Raw genomic sequence first — 25,728 nt, 5'->3', positions numbered from 1 at the left:
TATGTACGGAGCAAGACTCGTGCTGTGACTTGGACACATGACAGAGTACATATGTACCAATCGGCCCTTGCAGCCGTCAATTCGGCTCTGCAGGATCCGCAACAGAGATTACTCGACAGCACACTGTTAGCTGTGTGGATGTTTAATGTGTATGAGGTAAGCCATTGCTCTCAGTCCCTCTTTACAACGGCATTTCCCAACATATTATGTTGTAGTTTCTGTCTATGGCACATATGAACCTTCAATCCGAGGACTTCAGTAAAACAGAGGTCTGGTGCCGTGGTATCTCACAGTTGATTCGCGTACGAGGACCGGAGCAATATACAAGACAAGATGGCCGGAATCTCATCTGGATGGTTTGCTTTTGTATAGTGAGTACGCAACAGCTCGTTTGATTTGCTCGTATCGCCTTAAAATACATCATCTGATAGTGATGCCTGAAGCATTTCAAATGCTTGATAACTAGTCGCGAACCCCCTGCGGAAGTACCTTCATGGTTCCTCTCTGTTGCAAAGCACAGCTCCATATCCGACCGACTCATGTGCCGTATATGGACATATTTATATAACTCCACACGCCTACACAGCCGAATCCAAGCCCTTCTCCAGACGAATGATCTTGATCACATGTTATCAAAATCTCCATCGATCCTTCAAAATATCGATCACCTAGAAGCTAATATCGAACCTTTTAATGACCCATCAATAGTAAATCACGACATCCCTCCTCCGCTAGCATCATTTCCCTGTCTCAAACCCGAAAATATGAGTCTGCAATCCATGGCGGTCTGCTCTTATTTGAGCAATTTTCGAATGCACATCTCATCCGCCGCGCTAACGTTCCTCCAAGAAGCCTCGCGCGCCCCGAAATGTACGCCACAACAAAAATATTATTTACTGGAGCGGCAGGATCGGTGTATGTGGGAATTTTGGTCCCTTTCCGACCGCGTACTGGGATTATTGAGTCATCATAAGATCATAGGCGAGGATGCTTACATCCCGAACTTGGGGTGGATAGATGCGATAATGATGTATGGTGCATTAAAGACAATAGCGAACTCACAGCTTTCGCTTAGCTGGCAGCGAGAGATGGCGCAGAATAGTTTGATACTGTTCCATGAACATTTGGGCATGATGTTCCCAATGCAGACGGATGATAACTTTTCGATTAAGACTGAATCAGGGAGGTCGACAGCGATGTCCGGCGCGGAGGTTTGACTGCAGGGTTATTTATGAATTAGCGAGATTTGCATATTTACCTAGGTATCTGGAGCACATACATATAATGGAGTTTTGAATTTCCGATTTTGTTGTATATAGAACCGCATCATCTAGGGTAAAGTTTATCACGTGATCATTTCTTTTTCCCCTCCTTACAATGTTCTCTCAGCCAAACAAATCTACAAAATCTTTATACCTGCTTGGCTAGTTGAGTCCAAGCAACTGCGCAACGCGCGTAGGCTAAGGAAATTGTCGCTGTCTGTAGAGGTGACTATTAAGCAATGCAACGACGGTCCTACGGGGAGTTAACAGGAACGCAGTGCTCCGTAGCTGTTTTTTGCCATACCACCAAGTACTCGAGTACGCAGCAAAAATACATGTCACTCCGTCTCCGTGTGCGTGGTTACGTCGTGGTGGAGTAAACTCAGCACACAGACATGTATTTTTAAAATTTAATTTACTCAGTGAGGCGGCTACCGTACCGAGTGCCCACCCTCTAGTCTCAGGAGTACACCGCAGCCAATCGTTCCTCGATCTCCCGATTTACATCACGGAAAACGCAACCAAAAAGGTCTAGCTAATCAGCACGGTTCAAGCTCGAAATCAGAGTGTTTTGGCTTGATTGGCCCGTTGATAGTTCTTACTTTTATACATGCAGTAGCCTGACTAGGCGGCACGGGTCAAACTCTGTGCGTGCCAGTTAGACGATAAGCGTACGTATTTTCTATTAGCAAGAGGAATTATCAAGAGCTTTGTGTTGCAGATGGATGCTTCGAAAAATATGTAATAAATTATGAACCGCTGCTACCTGAATAGGCACCCTCACCATAGTTCGCACTGTTAAAGGTCTCAACAGACCCCGGAAAACTTTTCAGTCAATGCCACACCACATATTCCGTACTCCGAGAAAAGAAGAAAAGAGAAGGAATCAGGGATTTGCGAAGCATAAGATATTAAACTAAGACAGCAAGCTAAGAAGAACAAATGGCTTGGCTGCTTGTCATCTGATGGCCAGTGCTGCAGCGTCGACTTAGCAGCTGAGTTAATTTTTTGTATGGCCGATACCGTACTCGTCGTGTGTGTATTCAGAGCGTATTGTCTGCCGTTCTACCCGTGATGTAGCGTACCTACTATGGTATAGCGTGTATTAAAGCGTTACCCAAACTTACGAGTCCGACCGAGCCGCCAAAATCGGCAAAGCGGACCTGCAGGGTGCAGGGTGGACTTTCTCTTTTGTAGAGAGCCCTCACTCCTGCTTCGTCTCTCGTCGCATCCATTCGCTCCTTTTCTCTGTCGCTTCATTCGCTCCTTTCGGATCGGCACATGGGTGTCGAGATATATTAAGATCTCATCTCCCTCTCGCCGGTCTTTGTACCTGTACAGTTCGATCTGTTCGCTGCTTCGCCGCCTCGCCGTGTACTTCTGCCCGTTACACCATCTCGCCTACATACCTCACCCTGTCTTTCAGTTACTTAGTCTACTACCACTCCAATGCATCGACAATCGACCTTCCTTTCCCAGCTCAGCAGCACAAACACGTCCTCCCAGAGTAGCAGTCCAAACAACAATAATATGGACTTGTCTCAATCGCAGTCAAGCCTACCCCTCGCCACGGCCGCCCGCCCACCACCAATCTCTATACCTCCACTCGTCAACAACATTTCCAGCAAATTGCGCAACAGGCTCTCCTTCAAGAGTGCACGCGCCGCATACGCAGAGCGAGAAATCCTGAAACGAGAAAACCGGGCTGCGAGACCGTTGACGCAGCGTAACATGGACACTTTTCTGATTGAGCAAGATCTTCATGATGCGCGTGTCCGCCGTGCCGAAAATCTGCACGTGTCGCAGTGGCTGCAGCAATTGCCATGAGCATTCCTCTGCGTAAGTTCGACTGACTCGCGGTCATCCCTTGCTTTGCTAACTTTAATCCGTGCTCAGTGCGAATGGCCAATTATTCCTCCGTACTTATCGTGTATTCCTCTGAAATTGACGCCCGAGGAAGACGTACACGTTCGATACGAACCACGAGAACGAGTTTCTCCCTCCCGCCGTGACCTCGCGATACACATCCACGATTGAGTTTTAATAGTTATATTATTATCGTCCGATTAGTGTACTGGGTCAGACGGCATTGACAAAGTCTACTGTCATTATTAGCACACGACTGCATAGCCCTATGCAGCTGCAATAGACAACAGGCTACCATGGACGCCATTGAATACTGTTAGGGCAAGTCTACAGTTAACTTGCTTCTGTTCTGCCATGCAGAGTCTTTATTCCTATCTTGGACGAATGATCGTCAGAATTTGATCGTTTCTTGTATGATACACGTTATTCAAGATAATCTAATGTCTAATAAGGAGGGATCGATATTATATGCTAGGCAGAACTAGCTTGGTTGTGCATACTGTCTATATCTTTCTTGCCTATATCATTCACTTGATATAGACTCAACATGGAATCAAAACTTGGATTGATTTATAACTTTTTTTAAGTTTCTCAACGCGCATTTCAACTACCTTGACCTCTGCCAGACGAAAATCGATAATCCCTGATTCATGTTTCTGTTTAGCGCATTAAGACTACAGGTCGTTGACGACGGCTGGATTCCTCGGGATCGTCCTTGAATGACAAGTACGCCCAGCACGATAGCGCTATTCCAGACCTGTGGCGCACTAAGACACCAAGTTAAATGCTTCCCAGGCTCAGAATCCCCGTCATGCTCCAGACGGTCTTGAGATCGGTACGCGGACGCGAAGCATACATCACAGCTGAAGGCATGCTAAGCGGCAATTCAGGAACACCATATGTAAAAACGATGCAAAGTGATTCAAGCGAAATGCAAGGCTGTGCGAAGATATGACCAATGCCAGACTAGGTAAGAATAGGTTGCGTCCAAAGAGAGGTGTGCATTTTCAGGTGCCAAAGGGTATAAATGGCCTCAGAGTCTGCGTCTAGTCTCTACGACATGCAGAGAAAGCCGTCAGACCATTCCATCGATATGGAAACCCTGGTCCTCTACGCCTTCATGTTCTTATGGCATTCAATATGAGACAAGCAGCGAGTGGCTCAGCGCATACGACCATGGGATGTGGAAGCTATCAGAGCACCTAATATCAACCCCAAGTAGGCTGGCCACATAGTGTACGCAAGGTAAGTCGGAAATGTCGCCGAAGGCTTCCACAAACACAGCCATACCATACCAACGTTTGCTGCCCCGATACCACCAATAAGTTAGTTGTTTCGCCGGATAACTGAAACATAGGATAGATGACTAATCCAGAAATAGAATCCAACTGTCCATACAGCTGGAATTGCTATAGCAACAAATGTCGTTATTGCAACAAGTAATGCAAATTCGCCTTCTGTTTGTGGTCCGTCGTGATTCCAAAATGCGGAACTAGTGTAGACCTGAGCAAGAGAACTGGAAAAAGACATCATGCATAAGCCGACAATAGCATGTCCGAGGTGCTCAAAGTCGGTATTGCTCCATTGTCCCCTGTGTTTTCTCAGCGCGTATTTTGTCTTGCTTAGGGGAGAGAAAATAGGGCGTAGTGTAGTGTTGGAAACTTCGATACCCAGATTCGTACTGAGCAGATAAAGAAACAAGCGATGATATGTTTGAGAAGGTCAACTCGTACCGATTTTTGTTTGGACTTAATGATTTGTGCCGCGGGATAGTAGGCTGTTATAAGTGTACACCAATCCTGCCTGCCTAGATCCTATCAGGAATTAATAAGGGCAAAATTACCATTCTTCCTGGTGCTACGTACTACCCCTGATAGGGTCCTTTGTACGACCTCTGTGGCTTTTTCTAGTGCAGCTTAGGGCATACCAAGCTGCCGAGCTAGCAATTAGGTACCATTTAATAGAGTATTATACATTAGCTAGATATTGGGTAGTAAATTAATCTAGAGGACTCGCTGAATAGTATTTAACCCTAACCCTATTAGATTTGAGGATCTTTGGAGATACGCAATTATCCTGCCCGACTACTTGGTCTGAACGTAAATGATCCATAAGAGCCTACACAACTCATATATCCAACACTTCTGAAGGCTCAGTCAACCCAGTATGAAGCTAACAGAGTGAAAGAAAGAAATGAACACGACGAAAAAGGTTGCAATCATTGGTAAGTGTAAGCCTCATTTTATTGGCAGCTACCCCGCTATAAGATTTCTTCTGCGTCCTATCTACAAGTACCGACAAACCAAGATAATGAAGGATGAATAAAAGAAAACTTGAATATGAAAGACAATGCACTGACATCCAATCTCAGGTGCTGGGCCCTCGGGTCTTGTCATGGCCAAAACTCTTCTACACCACTATCCAAAAGGCTACTTTGAACCCATCATATTTGATTCGAAGCCCACCGTCGGCGGGATATGGGCTGTGACCAGGCCGGATGGCAGCACTTTAAGGAATGGTTCATCGGAGTTTGTGGACTGTTTTATGCGCACGAATCTGAGTCGGTTTACTGTTTCATTTTCGGATCATCCTTGGAATGGTGAAAGTCAGGATAAGGATGGCAATGAAGAAAACATGTTTCCGCAGGCGTGGAGGGTTGGTGAGTATCTGCAAAGCTATGCGAATCGATTTTTGCCACGAGAGACTTTGAGATTGTCTTGTCCAGTGATTCGTACGCAGCGGAATCAGGTTGACGGGAATACTCCTACGGCGAGACGATGGACAGTTGTATGGACTGATCAAAGTCGTTCTGATGGAGAAGAGCATCTCTCGGAATCATTCGACTATCTCGTTGTTGCGTCTGGGTATTTCAGTCGCCCCTTTATTCCATCCATCACCGGTCTGGATCAGTTCCCCAAGGATAGGGTCATACATAGCTCAGCTATCAGATCAAGCAGTCAAATCCTGACCAGTCTTGGAGGAGATGGCGGCAAAATCCTCGTTGTCGGTGGCAGCATGTCCGGTGCCGAAGCTGCAGCTTCAATGGCCCTGGATCTACCATCAAAAAGCATAGATATGGAGAGGAAAAGACCGGTAATACATCACATTACCACCCGCCCATTTTGGGCCGTCCCTACTTATCTGCCCGCGAACGACCAACCAGGCTACTTCCTACCGTTAGACATAGTCATGTATGACCTATCTCGAAGACCTCCAGGCGATATTCAGTATGCCTTGGGACCCGTCACGGCGGAAAGAGCGAATATGGTCCATGCATATTTTGAGTCATTGCTTGGAACGGATCAGTCCGATGTTGCAGAGGAATTGGCCTTGAAAGCCCAAAGTCAGGATAGAAGTAGTGCGCCGTGGGTTGCTGTGACGGATCATTATCCTGGGTTTGTACGTGCGGGAGATATTGCGCCTACTTTGGGACGAGTGTCGGGAACGTCTTGGACTGGTGAAGAAGCAGGATCGAAAGGTGTCGTGGAGATTGAACAAAATGATGGGAGAACGCTAAAACTCGACAACGTCGCTGCCATAGTATTTGCAACTGGCTTCACACCCTTTGATTCTCTATCCTTCCTACCGGAAGAAATTTTGCAATTCCTGGAGTACACTGAAAATGACACTGTCTTTCCTATAGTACTTGACGAAAAGGGCGTTCGGAATCCTAAAATCCCTGACCTGGGCTTTGTCGGCATGTATCGTGGCCCCTACTGGGGTGTTATGGAAATGCAAGCACGAAGTCTGGCACGTCAATGGAGTGGCCAGGTCAACAACGTCAACACCAACAATGATATGACCAAAGTCAAAGATCTCAGGACGACTTCGTCACGCGCCCAGTTCCCTATGGGTGATTACGTCGGACTGATGGAGACATTTGCGCGAGAAATGCATATACCGCGAAAGTCACTTCAAGGTCATACTACGGAGAGAACAGGACCTGTTATCCCTGCACGGTACTTTGAGCCTACAAGCACCGGCGAGAATGACAATAGCAACAATAGTAAGATCGCTTCCTTACGAAATCTGCTCTTGGACCCAACCGAACCATCCTCGAACCATAAAGAACGACAGCGAGGGCTCTCAAAGGCAATATTGAGAGCTCTGCATGGCCATTGGCTATATGAACGAGAATTATTACCAGAAATGAAAACGGTCACAGGCCAAGCATCGATTCGTCTTCAAAAAGCCTCTTTCGACAAGGATTCAGGTTTCAGCATGGAATTCATATACGAGGAAGACTCCGGTTCGACAACACAAGAAGAGGAGGGAAAGGTTATTTTTCGAATTTCTGAACAAGATGGCCGCATTGATACTGCAAGACATACTACAAAGGGCAGGTTCAGATTCGTGAACGTTGAGAAAATCGAGGACGGTGATAGTAGCGCCCCATATCAATACCGACATCTAGCTAAAGAGCTTGATGTGGCGCCTTCTGATATTGACAGAAATTACGTTTTCAACATGAAAGGCGTGACTATGACTTCGTGGAAAGTGAAAGTCGAAAATAAACAAACAAACACGGCCACCGTTACCAAGTATAGTCGATGAACAGACTGGCCTGCAATATAAATCCAATTCAAATGTCAATATAACTCCTCGAAGAAAAGATTCATAACATGTCCATATCAGGAAAATTCGTAACACTGAAATCCGAAGTGAAGTCTGTGATTTTTGTAATGGAAAAAGATGCAAAGAAAGGATGAATATCCGTCMCCCGCCGTGTCATGCTGATCGCTGCATATATCTTTTGTTTGAGTCGTTGTAATTATCTGTTTCTCTCTGCGGATGACTTCTGTCGTCCCCAGAATGTTGTATCGTTTAGTAGACTTTCTTCTTCTCATCGACGCTGAATTGACCGGGACCCATGTTGACAAGGAGGAGGAGACCACCACTGTTGAACGTTAGTTCTAAGCTAATGAAGAAAGGGAATAGAGAACATACACAATGGACAAGACCTGGAAAAAGTCGTACTTGGCGAAGTCCTTGTTGGGATGATGGGGTTTGAGCTAAGGGAAATGTCAGCCGCGTTGGCAAAGGACCGAAACAGAGAAGAAATACCGTCCAGAAGTTGTTGACCAACACGTTGAAAACGCTCAACAAGATAACCAAGATCACAGCGCTCATCTTGGCCTTGAAACCAACAACAACCATGACACAGGCCACAAATCCAATTAAGCTGACTAGCACGCGCCAGAAAGTCCATTTACCAGCAAGAATGAAGCCAATGAAGAGCAAGATCAAAAGCACCCGACCGGCGAGCTGCACGTACATCTTGCGATCCTTCTCGTCGAGCTGCGGCAATCCAGCGGGCATGTACTTCTTGCGCACCCACGAATCGGAAATGACGAGCAGCAAACCGCCGATAACGCTGAGGTTGCGTAGAAAGAAGTTGAGGTCGAAGAGGAGTCCGTATCCGAGAGCTTGCGTGATCACCACACCGAGCAATCCACCTACTGCGTATTCACTGTGTCTGCGGGTGATGACCATGATTGAAGCGGCGAGCATGACGACGACGTTGACGATGAGGAAGAGATGTGTGATACCCCAGGGGACTGTTCATCGTTAGCTTTGAAATCATGGGATTCGAGTTGTGGCATCACGGAGATGGGTCGTCATACTGTGTCGGTAATCCCGGAGAAACATGAGCTGATCGTTCCATTGCGTAACGATACGGAGAGAATCCTCGAGGAAAGTAACGACGATGAGAAAACGGCCAATTGCAGGAATATATCTATAGCATTGAAAACACGTAAATCAGAACGGATCTTCTCCCTCGGCTTTGAGCCGTCCGGCGGAGAGTAACACAGGACCAACACCAACGACATCAAAAGAAACGTACGGTTTGATGGGATCAGAAATGGTATCCAGCCAGTCCTCGATTTTACTGGTTTGCTCGCGAATCGCCTCCAGTGGACTAGGATCACTAGTGGCGTCCTGTCTGCCTGGGCCGGTAGCGAAGGGACTCTGGTGGCCGAGATTGTAGCCCGCAGTACCGCGTATTTGCGCCATGATGTAAGTGTTGACGGCGTGTTTGTTTGGGTTGGAGCAACGAGCAATGGATTAAGGATATGAGTGAAAGAGAATGGAAGAAGACGGGCAAGAGAAAGCAAGAGTACAGAGATGCAGATCTAGGAAGAATGTCGCATTATAGCAAGAATGGATTCCTTGGTCGAGATATGTAAGGACGGCGAGCGGCATTGGGAAAGAGGCCACGATGCCTTTTCTTAGCTAAGGTTGCGGCATGACGGGATCGCTGTTTAGCTCCACATCACATCTCTTTATTTATTGTTTATTCCTGATTATTTATACGGAATACGTATTACTGGATCGTTGTATTATAGGAATTGAATGTTGTTCATAATGTTTTAAAGCCTCTAATATTCTTCCTAGATACCTCCCTCATTCCGCTGTCCATCATTCACACATTTTCCTGCTCACAATTACACACTTGAGGCTACTTGAGAGCAGAGTTGAGATGTAACATTGATAGCCCTCGATCAAGTCTTAGCAGGCCCACTCAATCACTAGCCAACCACTAGATTCTCGGATGAATCTGATATGACACCGCTGAAATCCGGCCCCCCGAGTCTGATTTTAGGCGCTGTTGGATGGTACACTAATCCCTTAATTAAGAATCAATCGGCACATCTGTGGATGGCTGACCAGTATAGTGATCAATGAAAAGGACATTGCCCGGAATATGTCCCGAGGCGACCTTTGTCTTGTCTTTAGTCACGTGACTTAATACCAACCCTAGCCCTACATGCTCTTTAGTACTTTCCCGGAACATTATTGTTCCAGTAAACCGGCATTCCATACGTCGTACTCGCGTCCTACGACATCATTAAGCTCTGCTTGGGCCACTATAGCTAACCTACTATCCGCAATATGTCGTGAAACTCGTTTGGTAATTGAATGTTCAAAATATGCCATGACTTGGGCACAATTATGACCATAGAGCCACCTGCTCTCTCTGCAAGCTGTCTTGACTCTTCTGGCATTGTGCCGTCAAGCTCGCCAGCCACGAAGATAAACCGGGCGCTATCGCCTCTCTTGCCAATCTGTCAGCCCATGGAGGTTTACTAGCCTCGTAACCATCGATGCTTTGCTTGCAGTAGACTACCTCGGCATGTGCACTCCTGTCTGGGTCCGCGATACAACACATCAAAGCGTCTGTCTCATAGTCAAGAAATCCGTAGATCCAGTGTATACTGAACCGGATTGACCACCTCAGAAATCGTTGGTGTCCATAGCGTAAGGTAGACTCAGTATGGGCCGGCCAGATACATTGGCAAAATGAGGGCGGTCGTTACAGGCGGTAGCTGGGTCATACAACAAACCTTCCTCAGCCATGATGCGACGGCTGTTTTTTGTAATAGGTGGTCTTGGAAAGGCACCCGAGATCCGCTTACCGATGAGCTCCAAGGTCTGATCAATACATTGGCGAAGATCGGCCATTTCCATCTCTTCAAAAAGATTTGGGCGAGTGATAGACCTCGTGCAGTGCGATACAAGCTCACAGTTCTCCGTTTTCGGTTTTCCTGCCAGAATAGGATTCACCAGTAAAGCCTCGGACGGTAGGAAAACACTGTATGGAATGTCAAACTCCTTGAATATACGTAGGAGGCGTCAAAACTTCAACCCGTGTACCGCACTCGTATTTACCCTCTTGCATAAGGCCTCGCTCACTCTCTGGCGGTGCACTACTCACTCCTGTACGGGAGTATCGTGTAGCGTCGCCTAGATGTGGGCTTTCCTATGTTCCTTCTTCGTAGTTGATGGCAAAGTTGATGGGTCACTTTTTTGCCTCATGGCCAGGTAAATTTTGGAGGATTCGCGTCATATCCGGGGAAAATCGCGGGGACGAGCTGTATTTGAACATGCCATAGTTGAAGAAAATTTGCGTATCTTGCTAATACTACAACGATCAGTAACATTGCGAAATCAAGATTACCATGCGGTCTTACCACTTGAACTCAAGTCAACTTCTGCGAGGATCGTCACATGTGCTATTTACAATAGGTACTCTATAGTAAGCCAAGATAGCATCGAAAGTGATCAATCATTTTAAAAAGAAGACAAAACTGAGCGAGTATCATGTAGATACTGCGTCAACTGATGGCACCTGCTAATCTAACGTTTAACCTTTGTTGCGCTAGTGAGTAATACTCGGTCAATTTTGGCAACGTTAAACATACATATTGAGATATCTTGTTAGGACCTGGGGCTCTCTTCATCCATGTCGTTGAATACCAGATAACCTCTCAGCGATACGGAGGGTTCACAATGTCGGGCTTGTTGTCGAAGAAAAACCAACGAAACATGTCGTCGTTCATCTTAGCTTCCATCACATTCATGGATTATTATGAAGATGCATACGAACAAAAGAAATAGTGGTCAAATAGCACAGATAAGAACCATCATTGATACGTTCAAAGTCTCCCTACAATGCTCCACCAATGATCGTGCTCCCTGTGAGAGGCATTGCTTTTCTGGTGTGTGGTCACTTGATCAATCGTCCAGTGGCGGTCGCATAATACACAGCCTTGTTGGGCCGAATGAGGCACTGAATCCCAATCTACTCATCTTCTGTTTCTCGAACTACTCTTCGATGTCACAATTACTGTAATCAATTTCAATGCGCTTATGGGGACCAGGCTCAGATTTCAAAGCTTAAACCTGGTTACTACTTGCACAAGTCGTTGGAGGTACACAAAGCTCCCAATGTTGAAACCTTCATGTTGTTGACAACCACGGTGTCTACCCTTACACACATGGAATGAAGCGACCGAGTTACCCTGAGCCTCATACATCATATTTTTTGTCTGTCTACTCTAACAAGGTAGCGAATACATCGATATCGGCGACACTGTCTAGCCATCTCTCCTTCCCATCGGCTTCCTCCCGTATACGACTCGGTCGCCTGGCGTTGATTGATTCCACCTGGTTGAGATAAAGCCTTTGACGCGAAGAATATCGAACATTTGGGTACATCAAAATAAAAGCTAGGTTATACAAAGGAATGGATCGTACTTTGCACTCCGACCGCACGAACAAAGCAAGGATTGTTGTCAAAGCCACTATATCTGAGGACTTATCTGGAAAAGAGGACCACAACGTTGCCAAACTGCGATATCTTAATAAGAAAAATGAAAAGTCTAACGGAATGCATATCCGTTCTGATATAGCGCTGCCTTCAAGGAGCCGAGAGCGCAGTCACAGTTTGAGTCAGATTATGGGGCATGAAGGTCTATCAAGGGCTCCTGACTACTTTTCCAGCTCACTATCTAAACTCGACATCAGCCAGGCTCTTCACATATCACCGTCAGCTTCGTCAGTGGGGTTCTCCAATCTGCTGAACCCACAGTCCAACTCGCTTAAATCAACAAATAATACCTCTTTATCATCTACTACCACCGGCATAGACTCCAATTTAGACAAGGAAATGGCTTCTTCTGTTAATCTATTCCCACCGCTCATGAAAGGTACCCATTCTACCACAGAGAAGATGCGACAGGATCTTCCACGCCCCTATAAGTGTCCTTTTTGTGATCGTGCTTTTCATCGTCTAGAGCACCAAACTCGTCACATCCGTACTCACACTAGCGAGAAATCTCATGCCTGTCAATTTCCAGGCTGCACGAAACGGTTCAGTCGTTCAGATGAATTGACTCGTCACTCGCGCATTCACAACAACCCCAACTCGGGAAGAAGTAATAAACGGGCTTGATACAGTCTCGACGGTCTAGTGTGGACGGACAACAACAACAACCTGACAATCAGCACGCAAGACGACTTCAAATACAAGAGCAATGGATCAGAGGACCCGAGAAGAGTTGGCACTCCTTGCTGCCCAAGAGCGCCGTGATTTGGCAAACCGTCAGTCGACTATAAGAACTAGCCAGTCTCTATCAGCGCAAACGAGCATCTCACAGCCTACTAATGGTCCCAGCACAGGCACAACCATCTTATCAAGTGCAGATCAGGATTACAAAATGCAGCTAATGTTACTGGAGCAACGAAATAAAAAGCGTCTCATGATGGCACGCCTTGAATAAGACCAGAAAAACCAGGACACGGGTTCAGAGCAGATCAAGGAGATGGGTGAAATGTCGCCCTCGGTGAAAAACGCAAGCTCAAATTTGAATCGATCCCTACGAAGATGATAAAAACCTAGGGTCACTTAAAGACATAATTCTACATAGTCATAGAATACTTAGTCGTATTAAACCGGCCAAACTACTTAAACTCCAATATCAACTATTTACAAGGCGAAGCTGGGCGAATTTCATGAAGAGATCGGACAGCTTAATTGAGTAAGAAGTCACCAAAATGTATAGTATCACTATCTTAATGAAATCGTTGTCGCGGCTCACTGAGTCAAGCAATGAAAGAGTAGACAAGACATTATTACATATTATCTGTAGCTACAATGACCAAATAAACGAGCAGAGAACTTCATTACATTGGTATCATACACATATATCACTTATTTACCACTATTGCAAGAACTCAAGCACCACCCTCGCGCTTTGCATATTCATCCTCGATATTCTCCTCATACAACCGATCGGCCTCGTCCTTCGTCAACTGGCGCGCACTGGGTGCATTTCCCGATGGCAAGGCGGGCTGTTGGGAGTGCGGAGCAGAGACGACGCCATCGCTCGAGGCATCGATGTGTGTGCGAGCGCCTATTTCATTTTGTTGGAGGTAGTTGGTGGCTTCGAGGGAGGCGGCGCCTGCGTTGCCTGTGGAGCGTACCTCGGATGGGTTTTGGGAGGTGGGTTGTTTATCGGAGGCGGAGGCGAAGCTGACGGGCATTTTGGGTGAGATAGGTAGTGTAGGAGGAAGTTGAGCAGTTTGAAGTAGTTTGTAGCTTGATAATGGAGAAAGATGAAGTATCCTTTCACAGGATTGACATGAGAAGTCAAGATGAGGCTCGTTAAATAAAGTGCCTGGAGGTGGCGTCGCGATTCGTGGCAAAGACGTCACTTGCTAGAGCTCGCGTGGCACTAACAGCATTACAGGAGGATTCTGGCCTACACGGACAATATTGTAGTATATAACAGTCATAGCGGATGAAACAGTTATTATAATACTATCGCTAGCTACGGTCTCTTCTCCAATACCCAGCATATAGCCGAGCCTTGATGAAAAGAAAAGTACCACGTAGTGGAAGGTGCCAAAGAATACGCCTGCCAATGACCCGAAGGCCGTTGGACAAACTGTTCCTCCGCGCTGTGCAATGCAGGGACCAATCTGTGGTGAACCGCCTTCTTGATCGCAGTCACCCAAACAAGGTAAGTATGAAGAAAAGAAAGAAGAAGAAAAAGACTACAGATGTTGGGGGGGAACACCTGTTTATATAGACCACGGGAGAGACGCTAGTGCTACTTTGGGCTAGTTAAGCGAGGGAGTGATCTTGCGCAGCCAGAGTTTGTGATTGGCTGGCGTTCGGCTAGGCAACAGCTGTTTGATCAGTTTGCCTTGTGCTTGCATGCTTGGCATGTTTGCACTGTTTGTTATACATTTCATTGTTTAGCTCCTAAGATCAGACCTTCAGAACAACACTCATTATGCTATCATGCTAATGCTAAGTATCTATGGACTCGCTAATTATTGTAGTCGTCATTATTATGTGCAAGATTCATCATTTGGTAGTCATATCGATCAGCCAAGTTACTCCTCTATTCCGTACTACTCAGTGCGAGGCAAGCATCCACTGCCAGTCCGACTCTATAAACAAATCAGTCATTGCTCTTTGACATGGTCACACAATCAAGGTGGTTCAACGTACCTTCCCTCCTTCATCCGTACAACATCGTCAATGATGTCTTTATCTAAGTTCGGGAACATGCCTGACAAAGTCCTGCCACCATGTTAGTATGGAATGAAGCACAAGCGGCCATTAATAACCTACTCTACCACGTCTCTATGCTCTACTCGTTGTATCCTCCGAGCCTCTGCTGCTTCTGCGCTTGCTTGCCGAGCTGCTGCTTCCTGGGCATCAATACGCTCATTGCCAGCTTGTGCTGCAGCAGGTCCCCGTTCGGGTAATGGTGGTGCATTTGCGCTGCTCTGTTGAGGTCTCCTGTCGACTTCTGAATCCTCCGAAAATATCCGACCGATTGAGGAGAGCGGTTTCTGAATCGTTCGAAGTAGTCCTGTGACAGGGGCATTCTCATCTTCATTTGTGGTAGGAGGTCCGACGTCCCGTCTTTGTGAAAGTCTTTCAGTATCGGCCGATACGCGCGGAGTAGCCTGGGTGCTTGACGTTTCCGATTCGGCTTTCATGTTCTCCTGCGCAATAGCAGAAACGGCGGCCTCTACATTCTTCTCGAACTCCTCGTCACTAACTGTCAAACTCGTCCGGTCAAGGGTTTCAATAAATTGTATAGCGCCAGACTATAACGAGTCAGATCTTAATCAGCAGGTATCGATAGCAAGTCCTTACCAAAGAAGACAGGTAATAACCTGCTTCTCCTCCAAGTTTGTCTTGATTGCGGAAGCGTAGAATATACTGCACATTGGAAACGAGATGTTCAGGGTTCGCTTTCAGAACAACGTAAATCAAGATGGGAACGAATGAATCTGCCGAGGTATCGGGATTCTTGGAATGCTTCAGCAGTCCTAGATCGAGCATCATGAGTATTCAAGTCTTCTTCAGTAGTCGCATAAAACGGAACTTACCAAAAATGACCTTACAACAATTCAAAATACAAATCACCTTATCTCGTGGCGCTCTGTAACCTTTGATTTTGCTCAATTCTATCGTGCCCGGTTAGTCTTAGGCCCCAATGAGACGATTGCAGAACCTACCTTGTTGTGCAAGGTTGATAAATCGGCGGCCATTGTTACCGAGTGACGGGATATCTAGATGTTCGGGTCTTATCCAACTATATATCCGTATCTTCTGGGCCAATATTTCATCGCGCTCAACATCTTCTTGATGCTGGCCCCGTCGACCTGGCCCATGGATTCTTTCCAACTCTTTGCGTTTGCTCCTGCTCGCACTTCGGGGCACAGACGGAGGAGGTGGGATGGCTGGTGAGAAGGTCTGACTGTAAAGCCTGTTCATAACCAATTTCTCCATCCCTTCCTTGGCATTATCGAACTCCGCATCTGAAACGTGCCTCCAGACCTCACACTGAGCCATCTTGTTCGTTATGAAAGCTAAGAAGTCGCTGATGATTTTCACTTGTTCATGAACCAGCCACTGCTTCTTACCAAACTCCGTCAAAAAGGAGCGTAGAAACTTGGCGACTGGGTCTGCGGTTCGGTGACGCAACTGCTCAAGGAATCGATGGAAATCAAACGGTTGATCCGGCTCTGGCTCAGGGGGAGGAAGCCCTGTTCTCGAAGATGTCGACTGCGGAGTATCGGGTACATCGGTTCCGGCGTTTGGCGCGGATTTGGGCACGATAATAGGTGATGGTACGGAAGATGGGCCAGAGGATGTCGGGTAATTGCTTGCGCTCTGCGGAAGTGGCTCAAGACTCGATTTGCGTTGCGGAAATTGGCTCTGAAAATGCTCTGCAATTTCTAAACGTGGCGACATGATTTCTGTCTCATTGGGCCCTTTCATTTCATCTGAAAATTGTTCCATTATGCTCTGAATCTCTGACTGGTCGTCATCGTTGGCTCCGACATCTTCCTTTCGATCTTCGAGCTGCTCATCTTGAGGCACGCTTGGGAGTTCTTTCTCGGTATATTCGGATGGCATGCCCATGGGGGAACGGGGTGCTTGAGGAGTCTTTGGTGTAGGATCAATGTACGCGTCGTCTTTTAGTGGAGGTGGAGGCGGTGAGTCGATTTGAGTTTCAACACTGAGCGTATCTGGTTTTTTCGATGATAGTGATAACTCTTGTAATCGCTCCGTGTTAGTGTTGTGTGTGCTTGCGCTGCTCTCAGCCGCTGGCTCGTCCATAGGAGAAGGATCGATGTGTAGGAGCTCTGGCTGACTGGTCTCCGGTTCGGCCATACTGACGGCGTTCGCAGATTCAATACTCTCGAGATTTGCGGTTACTGGCTCCTGTATATTGTCATGGCTCSAGTCTTTKAGCTTGGCATCCTCGTTCGATAGTAAAGACCGAGGTTTATCTGAAGCGGACATGGAGCTTGTCCCCGCCTCAGCGAGCAGTTCAAGATTACTCCTGTAATCGTCGCGAGATCAGTTCATGTGTTCGTGCAGCATGCTGTTTCTGTGTCAACCTGTATATTTGCAAGTCTCCGAGCTAAGACAGCTTGACATGGACACTTTCCCACAATATATCTCGTTTAAAAATAGAATCGTAATTTAAGGCGCCATCTACTCAGGCGCCCATCCCGCAATCTGCGCCTGCTTATCATTCTGCCGCAACCTGCCGCCCCAGTGCCTTCCGGATAAACAATTTCACTTTCTTTCTTCTCGTCAACCTTCGAAGCTTCCTCTCTGCCTGCCAGTCGACCTGTTATGTGCGGCATATTCTTCTCTTTGAGTGCATCCGAGCATGTGTTGCCTCAAGAAAAGACCGCAACATGGCTTCGAAATCGGGGACCGGATAATTACTACAGTCATCTACTTAAGCTAGAGAGTCTCAATGATGCTGCAGTATCGACAACCGCTCCAAAGACCATATATCTCACTTTTATTTCATCGGTTCTTGCTTTACGAGGCGATCACGTTGCCAGTCAGCCGCTTGTGGATGGTGACAGTAACTCTGTCCTCTGCTGGAACGGCGAAGCATGGAAAATCAACGGCGAACTCGTTGATGGAAATGATACAGAACTAGTTTTCCAGAAGTTCATCGAAGCTCTCGGAGATCACCATGATGCTGGTGAAACGGAAGAAATCAGATTGAATAACTCTGTTTCTAGACTAACAAACATAATTGGCAACATTACAGGTCCATTTTCCTTTGTGTTCTACGATGGACTTCATCGCAGACTATATTTTAGCCGAGATTGTCTCGGGAGAAGATCCTTACTTCATGGTCAAGACAACTATGGAAATCTCAGAATATGCAGTGTCTGTGACGGATCGTCAGGTGCTGCCTTTGAGGAAGTGGAGACTGACGGGCTTCATATGATTGACCTTTCGCGGATTTCACTTTCGGAAGACGCGCCTGATGACACACTTAGAATGTCATACCAAGTGGAAATTATTCCATGGTCACAGGAATCAGTGAATGCTCCGCGTTTGAAAAATCCAGTCGCCCCCATGAATAGAACGTTGCCGAGCAAAGATCCACCATCTTTATCTTTATACTCTCCTTGTATTCAAACCCTGGAAGATCAACTCCGTCAGTCGGTAGTAATCCGCATCCGAAATATACCGCAATTAGGATGCGGATCTCCTGGAGTTGACGCCAAGGTTGCGGTGTTATTTTCTGGCGGCTTGGATTGTACGTTGCTCGCCAGGCTTGCGCATGACGCGCTTCCAAAGGACGAGAGTATTGACTTGATCAATGTCGCTTTTGAGAACCCTCGCGTCGCAGCCGCTCTAAAGGCCAAGCACGAAAAAGAGAATGGAAAAGAACAAATGCCATCGATTTATGAGAGCTGCCCAGACCGCATCACGGGTCGGGCTGCGCATGCCGAGCTACAAAAAGTTTGTCCAGATCGCGGGTGGCAATTTGTTGCTGTCAACATACCATTCCGAGAGTTTTCAGCGCATCGAGAAGAGGTCATTCAGCTTATGCGGCCACACAATACTGAGATGGATTTATCCATTGCATGTGCTTTATACTTTGCTTCTAGAGGGCAAGGCGAAGTGGCCACCAACGATAGTAGCGACGAAATTACAACATACACAACAGTAGCACGAGTGTTGCTGTCTGGCCTAGGTGCAGATGAGCTCTTTGCTGGCTATGGACGCCATGGCATAGCTTTTGCTCGCAAAGGATTTCAAGGCCTCATTGATGAGATTGATCTAGATGTTGGTCGTCTCGGCAAGCGGAATCTAGGCCGTGATGATCGTGTCATATCAAACTGGGGACGTGAAGCTCGTTTCCCATTCCTTGACGAAGAATTTGTCTCGTATGCCACACAGACACCTATCTGGGAGCGGTGTGGATTTGGTACAGCGAAATCAGAATCCGCATCGGACGATGAGCTTGATCAAATCTCAGAAAGTCTTGATTTTGAAAAGAAAGCTCTCCGCTTGCTCGCACTCAAACTGGGCATGGTCCAGACGGCACAGGAGAAGAAACGTGCTATTCAATTTGGCTCTAGAACAGCCAAGATGGAAAGTGGTAGGAGCAAGGGGACTCAGACAATCTAGACATTTTACTGCCCTGGAATTTTCCGCATTCTTCTCGATAGTTCTACAAGCCTGGAGATTGAACTCACATTCAGCGGTGATGACAACCAGGAATACAGATACTTATGAGAGTCTCACTCCCCTTGCTATTATCTCCTTGCTACTTCTGGAGTTATTTCCATCTATGTGCACCTGTCTCCTCTATCTACACTCAAGCCAGACCACGCTCTCTGTAAAGCCGCTCTGTCACTGTTTCGTCTCTCGCAAGTCATCGAATTATGCATCACGTCTAGTGGAGCGAATTCGGCGTTTTGTATATATTGAGTCGGATGATCAAGGTGACAAAAAGAGGTATGCGCTATGTGTGCTCTTGCCATGCTTGAGTTGTAATAGAGGAAATCAGAATGTCGTAGCGAAAGACAAAAGAACAAGTAAGAGTATGGCACGGGCGATTACAACCGAAGAGACTCGATGATCTGTTAAAAGGCAATTCTGAGCTGAATAGACATTTAATGCAGGCGTAGTTTGTAGTTGAATGATTGGACAGACCTTGAGCCTGTTAATTTCTCCTTTGTATCTGTGTTTTCTATGGATTTGAAGCACTCATGCGTTGGCATTGGCGTTGACAACAATGATTGAACCACGCCGCCGAATCGCCGACGCCTTCCACGATTAGCCCTAACTTAGATAAGGCCGCCGTCTCCAATTGCCAGAAGCAGTTAAATTTTGACTGACTCGGATTGCCTAACTCAGCACGTAGGCTGCAGATAAGGATGGAAATGATCTAGATTTAAGAGACAACGGAAAAATCTCCGTAGGCGGGGTTTGTAATCAGTCAAGCAGGCGTTTGGTACCTACATTCTTCCACTCTACATATACATACATATCCCCACGTAGAGCCTTGGAAGCCAATTGAGAAACCAAGCTTTCAACACATTGTCTCGTCAGGTATATCAAGCTCTGATTCCTAGAGCAATGGCAGCTGTGCACCCTCTCGACCCTCTCACACCCCAGGAAATTTCCTTGGTGAGAAACCGCAACGCTAAGGCGATTCTCAATAGTTGACTGACATATGGTCCAGGCTGCGCATATAGTACGCAACAGCTTCCCCAGTAATAATCTAATTTTCCGAGCGATCACACTATGGGAGCCCCCAAAGAAAGAAATCATTCCATACCTCGAAGCAGAGAGACTCAAAGAGCGACTTCCTACTCCCCCACCACGTATCGCTCAAGTGCTTTTCTATATCGATAAGGCAACTCAATATCGCCGAGGTCGAATTGATTTGGAACAGAAGAAAGTAACAGACATAAATGATCTGGACGGTCATCATGCATACGTCGATGCTGGGGAGATGAAAAAGTGCGAGAGGGCTTGTTTGGACGATTCGCGAGTTCAGGCTGCTATCAGGGCACTGCAGTTACCTGAGGGGGCTGTCGTTGTTTGTGATCCATGGACATATTCGCCTGACGGCATGAATGATATGACACGGCGCTGTGTGATGGTTAGAGGATAATTCCGCTTTCATATCACAATGCATGCTGATGTTGAAAATAGTGCTTCTTCTATATGAAGTTGTCACCACACGGGGACGCCAATCACTATGCCTTCCCCTTGGAGTTCGTTGCCGAGCTGTCGGATGAAATGAAGGTCATGCAGGTCTTAAAAGTCCCCTCGGGCGTTAATGACCAGATGATAACCGCCGACGCAAGTACACTCAGGCCCTTCGATAGAGCCAAGATCCACACAACCAGCGAATATCATCCAGACTTGGCTACGGAGCGTAGAACCACAGTCAAGCCATTGACCGTCTCTCAGCCACTTGGTCCATCATTCCACACCAGTGGGAACCTAATCAAGTGGGAGAAGTGGAGGTTTCGAGTTGGCTTCAATTATCGAGAGGGTCTCGTTATCCATGATGTTACGTATGATAACAGAAGGGTTTTTCATCGACTATCGAGTTCCGAGATGTTTGTCCCTTACGGTGATCCGCGAGCTCCTTATCCTCGCAAGGCGGCCTTTGATTTTGGGAACAATGGTGCTGGTGTGAACGCTAACAACCTCGGACTCGGTATTACCCTCCAGCAAAGTATCTTTGTTGGCTTGAGCTAATGGTAATATAGGATGCGATTGCTTGGGTCATATCAAGTACTTCCATTTCTGGCACCATACCAACGAAGGCGTACCTACCAAGATGTCAAACGTCGTCTGCTGCCACGAAATCGACGACGGTATTCTGTGGAAGCACACAAACTACCGAACCGATAATGCGGTTGTCACTCGATCTCGTGTGCTTGTGCTCCAGACTGTCATCACTGTCAGTAATTACGAGTATATTTTTGCGTTTCAGTTCAACCAGGCAGCAGAAATATCCTACGAAGTACGCGCAACTGGTATCCTCAGCACAGCGTTTATAGATAGGGACACTTCTGTCCCTTTTGGAACGGTTGTTGCTCCAGGTGTCATGGCTCCGTACCACCAGCACCTGTTCTCCCTTCGCATTGATCCTGCAATTGACGGATACGAGAATTCGATTATGGTGGAGGAATCTCATCCCATGCCAATCGAAGACCTGAAAAGCATGACCAACGTCGGCTATATTACGAAAAACGAATTTGTCGAGAATGAAACACCCCTCGATACAGATAATCGAGTTGGCCGTGTATTCAAAATTGTCAACGAAAATATTAGAAACCCCATCACGGGTGGTCCGGTGGGCTACAAACTCATACCACACTATTCGCAAATGCTGCTTGCGCATCCATCTTCGTATCACTCCATCAGATCTGAATTCGGCGATTATCCGATCTGGGTTACTCGACACTATGACGATGAGCTCTTCGCAGCCGGAGAGCACACGCTACAGTCAACGACTGGTTCGGGAGTTGCGACGTGGATCAAATCGCGCAGGGACAACCCGGAGAGTGTCCGAAATCAGGATCTTGTGGTATGGCATACTTTTGGTACTACCCATAACCCTCGGGTAGAAGATTGGCCGGTTATGCCGGTCGAAAAGATGACGGTCACCTTGAAGCCTGTCAACTTCTTTACGCGCAATCCGGCTCTGGATGTACCGATTTCTACGCAAGCAGATAACAAGAGCGTTTTGGTCGGGGATGATGCTGAGAAGGGTTGCTGTGGAACAACAGCTCGTCTATAGAGATCAGTTTACCGTATTCTTAAACTTAAATAGCATCCTTGTAGTCATGAGACTGTTCTTGCTTTAGATTATACGCCCAATCGAAGAAGCGCATTCGTGTATTGCTCTAAACATGAATGATCGAGACCATCTCCAAGATCGGGTACGATATGCAGTGAAACCACTGCATGCTACCCTATAATAAATATGCACGTACTACTGTACGATCTCCAATTTAATACGATTCCGTTATCTTCAAGGTTGCGGGGTACTGTTCGCTATCCATGGATGCATGACCCCCCATTACTTATAATCAGCGAGACCAACTTCTTATTCTTTTCACAAATCTGGACTGCACCGAAAGATAATCAAAATGGCTTCCTCACCCGACAAGAATGACTTCAACCTGTTCCAACTGGGAGATTTTCAACTAGAGTCAGGAGAAATCCTACCACAAGCTTTTCTGGCATACAAGACATTTGGAGACATCAAAAACCCAGCAATTATCCACCCAACTTCTTACACTGCGTGCACGTAGCCTTGACCCATCGACTTTGTCATTACATCGCTAACTCCTCAATAGTCATCCACGAAACAGCTTCAGTAATCTCAGACACGCGCCAATCACTCAACCCATCAAAATACTTCATCATCGTCCCAGCACTCTTCGGCAATGGCCAAAGCACATCTCCATCCAACAGTCCACATCTCCGAGATGCGTTTCCAGTCGTCACCTTTGCCGACAATGTGCGCGCCCAGTACCTTCTAGTTACACAGAAACTAGGCCTCACAAAAGCTAAAGCCGTGGTGGGCTTCTCCATGGGCGGAGCTCAGGCTTATCAATGGGCTGTCCAGTATCCTGATTTCATGGACGTCGTTGTACCCATCTGTGCCTCGGCAAAGAATGCGCTACACAATAATGTGTTTCTGGAAGGTGTCAAAAGTGCTTTGATTGCAGCTCGGGGAGGGCTGAGTTTAGGGGTAGGAAAAGGTCAGCGATATCCCTCAAATGAGCCTTGGACACCGCAACAGAGGGAAGTTGGTCTCAAAGCATTTGGACGCGTATATGCTGGTTGGGGGTTTAGTCAAGCCTGGTATCGACAAAAACTCTTCTCCAAATTTTTCGGTGCCAAGGATGAAGAGGAGTTTCTCCAAACTTTCTGGGAGCCTTGGGGGCTCAAGAATGATCCGGATGATTTGCTTGTTATGCTTCGGACTTGGCAGCTTGGAGATATCTCTAGGGCCCCTGAGTTTGGTGGAGATCTACAAAAGGCGCTGCAGAGCATTAAATGTCGAGTTGTGGTGGCCCCTGTTGAGACAGACATGTATTTCCCTCCGGAGGACTCTCAGTTTGAGGTAGAGAACATGGTTACTGGAAGGGGAACACTTGCCGTGGTTCCGAGTGTCTGGGGACATTGGGGTGGAGGTTGCACAGATAGCAAGGACGATCTACAATTCTTGGATGAAGCAATGGTGCAAGTTTTTGCGGAGACAGGCTAGGCCGAGGAATTTAATCTTTGACCGTAGCCGTGATGGCGTCGGTGAAGGTGGTGAGCGTTACAGGTTGATAATAAAATGAGATCACAGATAGCAATTGATGTTCACAAAGGTGCAGAAGCCTACATGTCAGCCTGTAAATATTGTGAAGAGAGTACCTTAGTCTAGCAGTTGAAATGAACATTTGATTCACTTGAAACGGCTTATGGCTAGGTCACCCGACGCCCATCATATTTATTACGATTTTTCGACCTTTACCAGCATGATCATAAATATGTTGACCAAAAGAACGGTGATCATCCAGTATGTGCATTAGAGGTTTCAACAATATATATATCGTTATGAAACGTATTGTGTTTTGGGGGACGATTGGCTGTGCTGCAAAGTCTCTAAGCGCCGGTATGATGCCAGACTGGTTCACTCGGCGGTTACAAGACAAATGTTGCGAGCCTTTTTAAATAAGTATAGGATCATAATTTTTCTACAGGATCTCAACATTTATCATTTCCGCTTATCTCCCTTTGGATATTACACCTGTGTCAGAACTACGGCTCAATCCTTAGTGCAGCTGCCTATATCCAAGCATCCTATAAGAAGTAGTATGAGCGCAGCTATATGGGTTGGTTGGTTGCTTGTAACACTTATCTTTGTTATAAGCGTTTTTCGAACCCGCTTAAGTCTATCGACTACACCAATTAGGAAGATTTTATCCTACAATGATTATAAAATCGCCTGGATTTGCGCCTTGCCCGCGGAAATGGCAGCAGCACAAGCTCTCCTAGACGAAGTCCACGAAGATCTGATGGCAGATCCAAGAGACAACAATACCTATGCCTTGGGAAGGATTGGGAAACATAACGTAGTGATCGCTGGTCTACCTGCGGGAGGCTATGGACTCGCTCCTGCAGCAGCAACGGCTACCCATCTACAACGCAGCTTCCCAGCAATCAATATAGGTTTGATGGTTGGCATTGGCGGAGGGGTACCAAGCAAAGATGCAGATATCCGACTGGGGGATGTGGTGATCAGTAAGCCTACTGATAAACACGGGGGTGTTGTGCAATATGACTTTGTCAAGGCAATGAGTAATGGCCGGATACGAATGGGCATGTCTGATCGTCCTCCTTCGATTCTCCATAGGACGATTAGTAGAATGCAAGCCACGCACCTTGCGCATGCGAGACATGTTATGGATCATGTCGCTGCAATGAACGAGAAACTAGGCGAGTACGCCACGGGTTTCGCACGTCCGACTCAAAAGGATCGCCTTTACCTTTCCGACTACGAACATGTAGATGCAGGATCCACGGACTGCGATGCTTGTGACCCAAGGGCTACCGTCCCCCGATGTCCTCGAGACGATAACGTTCCAGTATTTCACTATGGAACTATTGCGTCTGCCAATACGCTTTTGAAGAATAGCAAATTACGAGACGAGCTAGCCCAGGAATTCGGTGCTCAATGCGTGGAGATGGAAGCTGCAGGGTTGATGAACGTTTTTCCATGCCTGGTGATTCGAGGGATCTGTGACTATGCAGACTCCCATAAGAATGATAAGTGGCAAGGGTTTGCTGCATCTGTAGCGGCGGCGTATACCAAAGAGCTTCTTTTGGCTACCCGGTTTGAGTGATAGTATACATAGCCTCGGAATTAACGGGTCAAGCCGAGTCATACTTTTCATTCAAATTACTTATCATACGTATGAGAAAACGTTAAAA

At 46.7% G+C, this 25,728-nt stretch overlaps 8 protein-coding genes across 8 annotated transcripts; 5 read left to right on the top strand and 3 right to left on the bottom strand.

Annotated features, from left to right (window-relative positions):
* Nucleotides 1–2,792: 2,792 nt before the first annotated feature.
* On the top strand, nt 2,793–3,089 carry BHQ10_001556 (uncharacterized protein; the record flags this gene model as incomplete). The annotated part of the gene is made up of 1 exon (XM_040873605.1): nt 2,793–3,089. The coding sequence occupies one exon, from the start codon at nt 2,793–2,795 to the stop codon at nt 3,087–3,089; it is 297 nt and encodes a 98-aa protein (XP_040730061.1).
* A 2,232-nt stretch (nt 3,090–5,321) lies between these two features.
* BHQ10_001555 (uncharacterized protein) lies at nt 5,322–7,682 on the top strand (the record flags this gene model as incomplete). The annotated part of the gene is made up of 3 exons (XM_040873604.1): nt 5,322–5,352; nt 5,500–5,787; nt 5,854–7,682. 3 exons carry the CDS (start codon nt 5,322–5,324, stop codon nt 7,680–7,682), a joined length of 2,148 nt encoding a protein of 715 aa, XP_040730060.1.
* Nucleotides 7,683–7,952: 270 nt separating this feature from the next.
* Nucleotides 7,953–9,143, bottom strand: BHQ10_001554 (uncharacterized protein; the record flags this gene model as incomplete). Its single annotated transcript, XM_040873603.1, has 5 exons — nt 7,953–8,025; nt 8,076–8,140; nt 8,193–8,686; nt 8,753–8,865; nt 8,974–9,143. 5 exons carry the CDS (start codon nt 9,141–9,143, stop codon nt 7,953–7,955), a joined length of 915 nt encoding a protein of 304 aa, XP_040730059.1.
* A 4,503-nt stretch (nt 9,144–13,646) lies between these two features.
* Nucleotides 13,647–13,955, bottom strand: BHQ10_001553 (uncharacterized protein; the record flags this gene model as incomplete). The annotated part of the gene is made up of 1 exon (XM_040873602.1): nt 13,647–13,955. The coding sequence occupies one exon, from the start codon at nt 13,953–13,955 to the stop codon at nt 13,647–13,649; it is 309 nt and encodes a 102-aa protein (XP_040730058.1).
* Nucleotides 13,956–14,821: 866 nt separating this feature from the next.
* Nucleotides 14,822–17,247, bottom strand: BHQ10_001552 (uncharacterized protein; the record flags this gene model as incomplete). The annotated part of the gene is made up of 6 exons (XM_040873601.1): nt 14,822–14,870; nt 14,932–15,003; nt 15,055–15,539; nt 15,589–15,764; nt 15,825–15,902; nt 15,954–17,247. The coding sequence occupies 6 exons, from the start codon at nt 17,245–17,247 to the stop codon at nt 14,822–14,824; spliced, it is 2,154 nt and encodes a 717-aa protein (XP_040730057.1).
* A 1,086-nt stretch (nt 17,248–18,333) lies between these two features.
* BHQ10_001551 (uncharacterized protein) lies at nt 18,334–19,395 on the top strand (the record flags this gene model as incomplete). Its single annotated transcript, XM_040873600.1, has 1 exon — nt 18,334–19,395. One exon carries the CDS (start codon nt 18,334–18,336, stop codon nt 19,393–19,395), a length of 1,062 nt encoding a protein of 353 aa, XP_040730056.1.
* Nucleotides 19,396–20,349: 954 nt separating this feature from the next.
* BHQ10_001550 (uncharacterized protein) lies at nt 20,350–24,013 on the top strand (the record flags this gene model as incomplete). Its single annotated transcript, XM_040873599.1, has 5 exons — nt 20,350–20,400; nt 20,456–20,878; nt 20,932–21,445; nt 21,498–22,526; nt 23,097–24,013. The coding sequence occupies 5 exons, from the start codon at nt 20,350–20,352 to the stop codon at nt 24,011–24,013; spliced, it is 2,934 nt and encodes a 977-aa protein (XP_040730055.1).
* A 754-nt stretch (nt 24,014–24,767) lies between these two features.
* On the top strand, nt 24,768–25,640 carry BHQ10_001549 (uncharacterized protein; the record flags this gene model as incomplete). Its single annotated transcript, XM_040873597.1, has 1 exon — nt 24,768–25,640. The coding sequence occupies one exon, from the start codon at nt 24,768–24,770 to the stop codon at nt 25,638–25,640; it is 873 nt and encodes a 290-aa protein (XP_040730054.1).
* Between the last annotated feature and the right edge of the window lie 88 nt (nt 25,641–25,728).

The sequence above is a fragment of the Talaromyces amestolkiae genome (genome assembly GCF_001896365.1).
Source record: "Talaromyces amestolkiae strain CIB chromosome Unknown scaffold2.1, whole genome shotgun sequence".
Classification (NCBI taxonomy): domain Eukaryota; kingdom Fungi; phylum Ascomycota; class Eurotiomycetes; order Eurotiales; family Trichocomaceae; genus Talaromyces; species Talaromyces amestolkiae.
The sequence above is the reverse complement of the archived record's forward strand: the minus strand, read 5'-3'. Positions and strand labels throughout refer to the sequence as shown.